The sequence below is a fragment of the Hydra vulgaris genome, chromosome 01 (genome assembly GCF_038396675.1).
Source record: "Hydra vulgaris chromosome 01, alternate assembly HydraT2T_AEP".
NCBI classification, from domain to species: domain Eukaryota; kingdom Metazoa; phylum Cnidaria; class Hydrozoa; order Anthoathecata; family Hydridae; genus Hydra; species Hydra vulgaris.
Genome location: NC_088920.1, coordinates 43,474,439 through 43,482,621, shown reverse-complemented (window position 1 = coordinate 43,482,621; position 8,183 = coordinate 43,474,439). Strand labels below are relative to the sequence as shown.

Genomic DNA, 8,183 nt, shown 5'->3' with positions numbered 1-8,183 from the left:
AAATAAAGAAAATATTGTTTTTCGTCATGAAAAGTGATTTTTTTAAATCGTACTATAATTCAAATATATTTTTATTTAGATGTCTGTATGGGTTAACAACAATTTTATTTTAAATTTGTAAGTGTTAGGTGTATAATATAATATATAATTTTTATTTGGCTGCAATTTATACAGTAGATATTGCTATCAATATGTTACCTATACCTATTGGGGTACATTGATCTTTGACTATGCGGGGCCCATTGATCGGAGGATCAAAGTGCCCCATAGAAGACGAAGTGCCCCATGTTTTTGTTTATAAGCAATACAGTTAAACGAATGGAATTGTATTTATAATTTAAAAAAAAACTATATATAAACAAACAATAGCTTTTAGCATTTCATTTTTTAAATCTACTTATGTTATAAGCTAGTAATAGTAATACTATTATTTTATAATATCAAAAGAATAATATTTAACATAATAATTAAAAAATATTTAACATAATATTATTATGTTAAATATTAGCATTTATTAAAAACATATGTTTTTATTGATATATTTTTTTACAGATCTTAAAATGGTTAGAAATAGAATTAAAAAAACAAATAAAGTTGCTATACCAAGTGAAACAATGAAAGTAGCTGTTAATAAAGTTTTAGAATGAACACAACTGAATGTTGTAGCACGTCAGTTTAACATAGATAGAATGACTTTAAAAAGATATTGTCGTAAAAAGAGGCTTAATCCAAATGAAGCTTTCAAGCCTAACTACAACAATAGACAAGTTTTTACAGCAGAAGATGAAAAAAGTTTATCAAGTTATTTACTAATTGCATCAAAAATGAACTATGGCCTTTCAACTAGGTCAACGCAATTATTGGCATGTGAATTTGCTTTAAAAAACAATAAGATATGCCCATCATCATGGATCAAAAATAAAATTGCAGGCATTGATTGGTTGCAAGGTTTTATGAAAAGACAACCAGAGTTGTCTCTACGAACACCTGAAGTAACGAGCTTCGCTCGATCAACAGCTTTTAACAAACACACTGTAAGAGAGTTTTTTCAAAATCTTAAAACGGTAAGAAATATATATAATGTTGATGAAACTGGTTTAACAACCGTTCAAAAGCCGGTAAAGGTTTTAGCTGGTAGAGGAAGCAAACAAGTAGGAAGAATCACATCTGCAGAACGAGGAACATTGGTAACTGCATGTTGTGCCTCTAATGCTATTGGAAATTCCATTCCTTCATTATTTATTTTCCTAGGGTAAAGTTTCATGATTACATAATTAAGGAAGGACCTCCTGGATGTGTGGGATTTGCAAATCCTTCTGGTTGGATGAACTCAGAAATTTTCATAGAATGGATTAAACATTTTGTTAAATATTCAAACTGTTCTCAGGAATCTCCAGTTTTGTTACTTCTCGACAGTCATGAAAGTCATATTTCTGTTAAAGGCTTGGAGCTTGCAATTCAACACGGAATTACAATGATAAGTTTTCCTCCGCATTGCAGCCATAAATTGCAGCCATTAGATAGAACTGTTTTTGGACCATTGAAAAGGTTTTACAATTCTGCATGTGATAATTGGATGGTTTTAAACCCAAGACCAATGACCATTTATGATATTGTTTCAATAGTTCAAGAACCGTATACAAAAGCTTTCTCACCATCTAATATACAGACAGGATTTAGAGTAGCTGGCATTGAGCCATTCAATTCTGAAATTTTCAAAAATAACGAATATTTACCATCATCAGTTACAGATAGAGCTGCTCCAGATACAGTTACTATCACTCCTGTCAACAACATGGAATCTGAAATGATACCAGCACATGTTAATCACATAGAGTCTGAAATAACTATAGTAAATATTGAAACAAGTATTTTAAACAAAGTGTCAACAAGTGTTGCTTCTATAATCTCACCTGAGGTTTTAAAACCTTACCCAAAAGCATCTGCCAGAAAAAAAAAAGTTATAAGTAGGCAGTTAAAAACAAGGATCTTGACTGATACTCCTGTCAGAAATGAAATTCGTTTGTAAAAAGAAAAGAAAATTTTGAAGCAAACCAAAAATCAACAAAAGTCTCCACAAAAGATAAGAAAGAAACTAAGAATTACTTGCTTAGGAATAAAAAACTAGGAATAAAAAATGTAAACCAAAAGCTGCTTCGCAACTTGACTTTCACAAATGATGAAATATTCTTAATCAAAATATTGTACTTTTAACAAGTTTTGTAAACTTAAAAGTTGTATTCTTATTTCAGTCTTTATATTTCAGTTCTTATAAATTTCAAGTTGTTGTAAAGTTTTAAACATATATAAAGCGGGTAGCTTATAGCTGCTGTGATTTATACATTTTTAAATTAAAAATTAGACTAGTGGGTTTAACTGCTATATTTAAAAAATAATTAAAAAATTTAGATGTATTTTATGTTATACAATATTACCCTTTGACTAAATTATTTACAAGATTTAGTTATAGAAGTGTTAAACGTTTAGATAATATTACGCATATAAGATCAATGTGCCCCAAGTCGGAGATCATAGTACCCCATAGTTTTGGGTACATTGATCTTTTAAGAGGGTTGTTTAAAAGTTAAAATTATTCATGTTTATCATTTTTTTAAATCAAAATATTTATATATTCCAAAAGCCAGATAGTTCTACATGTGTTTCGTAGTTAATAAGTTTTTACATCTCTTTCAGGTTCTGCGCAATTTTCAAAACACTGCTACGGCGATCAATGCGCCCCCATCTCCCCTACTTACCTTCACTGCATGACATTTCTTCCATTGAATAAAAAACTGAAATATAATTATCAAAAAAAACATCTATACCTCTAACTTTCTGAATTCATCTAGTTCTACATGTATCAATCAATTTTACATGATCTGAAATAATGAGCATATTGAGACAGCACATTGCTTGCACATTTGGGAGATAAGTTAAAAAAGTAAGGTATATCTCAAGAACATTTCTAACACTCTGAACATTGCATGATTTATTAACAACTAAATTAAGTTTATGGCACGCACAGTGAACAAAAAGTGCCTTTAAGTTTATAAGTTTAATTCTAATTGATACACCTCCTAATTTTCCAGACATTGCTCCTGCGCAATCATATTCTTGACCTCTACATTTTTGGATAACAAGACTAAGATCATCAATTACAGAAACTGTGTTTTGGCCAAGAATGAGACCTGTTGTACCTGATTTACATTCAATATATTGCAGAAAGTCTTTGCAAACACTGTTATCACAGTTAATATATCTTATTACAAGAGATAGCTGTTCAACATGTGAACAATCAGAGGCTTCATCACACAATATAGAAAAACAGGCTGACCTTTTAAATTTGTTAACAAGAACTTCATCAATTGCTTTTCCACAGCATTCAATAAGTTGGTTTTAAGAAGTTTTAAATATATAAGTTGCATTTTTAGGAGCAGAACGAATATGTTGCTCAATAACTTTATCACCAGTTTTAATACGAAAATTTAAAAGTTCTACAAAATTACTAATATCAATATTGTCTTTACATGTTTCTCTAATCTCTCGATAATATTTACTATTATCCCGATGACCTGGAAAAACAATATCATTCCAACCAAGAAAAAGAATTGCTTTTATGATTGGAGTTTATTTTGATTATTTATATAAGTTTCTTTCTAATACTATCAATCTCAACTTCAATAAGATTTTGTTTTGAATTAGATCTAATATAACTACTAAACAGTGTACATGAAAGACAGTATGCTCCATCTTCAATCTGCGAATAAGCTAACCACGAATGTACAAGGATTACAAGTAGGCAAGATTGGATTAGGAGTAACATTAACATTTGAACCTGTGATTTTAATTATTATCGTTGCAAAATCTTTTTTGAGATTGAACTAATGCTTTTTTTTCAAAGAAATTTTAAAAGGTTTAAAAGGAGGTAAACAACTTAAATTAAGAACTTTAGTAGTAACAAGAGATTATGACAGAACAGTTGGTAAAACTGAAAATGACCCTTTTTTAAAATCCTTTTTGAAATTCTTCTTTAATCATAAAACTTCTCTTTTTACAATAGGAAAAAAATGATTTGGTGACCGCATGCCTTTATCTTTGAAAATAGAAGAACAACCTGTGTTACACTACAAAAAGCTCAAAATGTCTTTATTTGCTTTATGATTACCTTGTGGGAAAATATATTGAACAACTTTTTATATTTCTCGAGTCCGAATTCAGGATATATAGGCAAATCTGCTTATTTAAAACTTTAAACAATGCAATTAACCAAAGAAAAGAAGCAAACTTGTTGTTTCTACAATTATTATAGGCTTCTTTTTTATAAGATCAGCAATATTTATGTCTTTATATTTAGACTTGATATATATATATATATATATATATATATATATATATATATATATATATATATATATATATATATATATATATATATATATATATATATATATATAAATATATATATATATATATATATATATATATATATCAATCTGTATATATAGTGTATAAAGATAGATAGATACATAAGCATATAGATGCCTAGATATAGATACAAAAAATAATATTTTGTAAACGAACTAAAACAAAAAAAGCAATATAGCCTTAATTTTTTTTTGCACTGGAATGAAAGCTTCTATTTCGTAATTTCTTAAAGAGAGAAGATACTTGTTTATAACAAGAAACGTTTTAACACTTAAAGATTACTACGTAGCTTTGCCATGTATGTGTTAATATTAGGCAAATGGTTGGCTTTAATGGCATGAAGTATTTTAACATTTTTGGATAAATCCAGCGAAACATGGTTTTAAAATAACTCAATTGTAAATATTCCTGAATACAATATATACAGATATGATAGAACTGGTGATCGTAGAGGCGGTGGTGTATGCTTATATATAAAAAATTCAATAGATTCATACGAACTGGTCGACACTGATTTTAGTATTAGCAAAATAGAACAAGTTTGGGCAGTAGTTTGTTTTGGCCAAGATAAATACCTAGTTGGTTGTCTATACAGACCAAATTACTTTGTTGATATGGTAGACTTTGACAATATTTTTAAAGTAGCAAGAAGATATGTTGATGTTAATACCTTTAAAAATGTACTAATTATGGGTGATTTCAATTTCCCAGCTATTAAATGGTCAAATGGTAGTATAGTATCAATTTCAAATGACAGTGGCATAGAACATAAATTCTATAAAACTTTAAGTGATACTTTCCTCTATCAACATATAAACATACGAACTTTTCAATTGGCTAATGGCTCAACCTCAAATGTTCTAGATTTAATATTCACAACAGAATCTGGCCGTGTATATGCTGTTGATCCAAGTTTTGTGCTTGGTGACATAAACAAATGTCATCAAATTATTTACTTTAAATTCGTCTTAAAAAATAATGATAGCAGATTAGCTTGTAGTAACTTTAAGTTTTTGTATAGCAAAGCTAAATTTGATAAAATTTCTGATTTTATGTCCAATATTGATTGGGTGAAGTTGTACGAAAACAAGACAGTGCAAGACATGTACAATGAATTAATTTACTATACAACTGAAGCATGCAATTTTTATGTTCCAACCATAGATATTTTAGGAATCAAAAGCTTAGCAACTCCCTGGATTAATAACGAAATCAAGCAGTTAATAAGAAGAAAAAGAAATTTAAGATACATAAATTGTGCTCACAGATGGAATGATGTTAAACTGACCAAAGAATATAAACAGTTATGCAAATTAGTTAAAACAGAAATATACAATGCTCGACTTTTATTTGAAAAGAATCTAGTGTTAACCTCTAAACTTAATCCTAAACTGTTATATAAGTATTTAAACAGTACAAATTCAATAAAAGACTCAATAAAGGCCATGAGATTACCTGATGGCGATTTATCCCATGAACCAAATAAAATTGTTAACTGCCTAAATAAGCATTTTCAGGATGTCTTTACTACTGAAGAAAAAGGAGATCTTCCACCTTTTTATCTCGAATTAAATAATGTAACTAAATTTGAGGATATTGAATCTGATGATATTAGCTTTGAGTTAGTTTTATCTAAACTTAAATCACTAAAAGACAATAAATCACCTGGAGCTGATAAACTTTGTTCAATAGTCCTCAAGAATTGTGCTACATCGTTTACTTTACCACTAACTCTTATATTTAGAGAATCACTTAAAACCAGTCAACTGCCAATCCAGTTCGAGTCAGCAAATGTAACACTTATATATAAAAAAGGTGACAAAACAGTGGCCAGCAATTATCGCCCTATTTCACTAACTTTTATTCCTTGCAAAATATTAGAATCCATTATAAGAGAAAGAATTGAAAAGCATCTCGACGAAAACAATTTACTAACAATCCAACAGCATGGTTTTGTAAAAGGAAAGTCTTGTACCACAAGTTTGTTAGAGACTCTTGACTTTATTTCTTCATGCAACAGTGATGGTATACCTGTTAATGTAGTAATGCTAGACTTTGCTAAAGCTTTCGATAGTGTTCCTCACAAGAGACTCCTTGCTAAATTAAATGGATATGGTATTAATGGCTTAGTTCTAAAATGGATGGAAGCTTTTCTAAATAATAGAAGACAAAGAATAGTTCTAGGTGAAGTTGTTTCTGAGTGGGTTGAAATTTTTAGTGGCGTGTCACAAGGCTCTGTTATTGGACCCTTAATGTTTATTATATACATTAATGATCTGCCAAGTAAATTAATGAATAAATGCAAATTGTTTGCTGATGTACTAAGATTTTGTCCAAGGTAATTTCTGATGAGTGTGCCTCAAGTCTACAGAGGGATTTAAATACATCATTTAAATGGACAGAAGACTGGCTTTTAAAGTTTAATGTTGATAAATGTGTAGTAACGCACTATGGAGTAAACAACAAAAAGAATCCTCTATATATTAATGGCAAAACTACCAGAATCAAACAGCGTAAAAGGTGTAATATTTTCTAAAAATCTCAAGTGGAAAGATCAAGTTATTTCTGTAACAAATAATGCAAATAGAATGTTAGGTCGAATTAAAAAATCGTTTGCAAGATTGGACTGTCATTTACTTAAATCACTATATGTAACCTTTATTCGTCCATTTCTAGAGTTCTCAGTACCATTATGGTCCCCGTACCATAAAGGTGACTGTAAAGTAATTGAACAAGTTCAGCGTCGAGCCACCAAACTGATTAAATCAATTAGGTTTTTCAGTTATGAAGACCAATTAAAAGTTTTCAAATTGACAACTCTAACTAAACGATGAGAAAGAGGTGATATGATCCAACTATTTAAAATAATGAACAACATTAATAAAACAGAGCATAACATACAAACTGTTCAAAATCATATTAGAGGTCACTGTTTCAAGTATTATAGTATTATAGGGAAACAACAAAAAATCTGCAAAGGCATAATTTCTTTTACAATAGATCGGCAAATTTATGGAACTCATTGCCCTTGGAACTAGTAAAATCATCGTCTGTAAACTCCTTTAAAGCAGGATTCAACTGTTGGACGAACAACAATCGATTGAAGCGGCTGTCACAGTGCGCTTAAAAGCATTCTCACTGGCCAATCCAGTTACAGCAATAAATATATATACATATGTATATATATGTATATATGTATATATATATATATTTATACATATATATATATATTTATACATATATATATATATATATATATATATATATATATAACATTTATATACCTATATATATATATATATACATATATATATATACATATATATATATATATATATATATATATATATATATATATATATATATATATATATATATATATATATATATATATATATATATATATATATTAACAATTAAATATGTGTACAGTAAATTAAAATCTAATGTGTGTACAATATAAAAAATTAAATCAATTAAGTCAAAACTAGAAGAAATAAAAATATAACATCATGATCTAACATCAAGACAAAAATCATTTGTTTCTTTAGAGTGTTCTTAGAATATCTTAAAACATTTGATTGTTCTTTATAAATTCTTTCTTGTTCTGCAATGTTTCTGTCATGATTCATGTCTTTTTTTCCACAAGACTACGTTTAAAATTAACTGAGTGCATGGATTTCTTCCTATCAGTCATCATGCTGATCAAAAACTGTTTATCCTCTGCATCAATCAATTTATCTAGTACACCTCTTTGC

The 8,183-nt window shown here is 28.7% G+C and overlaps 1 protein-coding gene across 1 annotated transcript; it reads left to right on the top strand.

Moving 5' to 3' along the window:
- The first annotated feature begins 689 nt into the window (after positions 1-689).
- Positions 690-2,029, top strand: LOC136074429 (uncharacterized). Its single transcript, XM_065786747.1, has 2 exons — positions 690-1,187; positions 1,280-2,029. The coding sequence occupies exons 1-2, from the start codon at positions 690-692 to the stop codon at positions 2,027-2,029; spliced, it is 1,248 nt and encodes a 415-aa protein (XP_065642819.1).
- Positions 2,030-8,183: the final 6,154 nt, after the last annotated feature.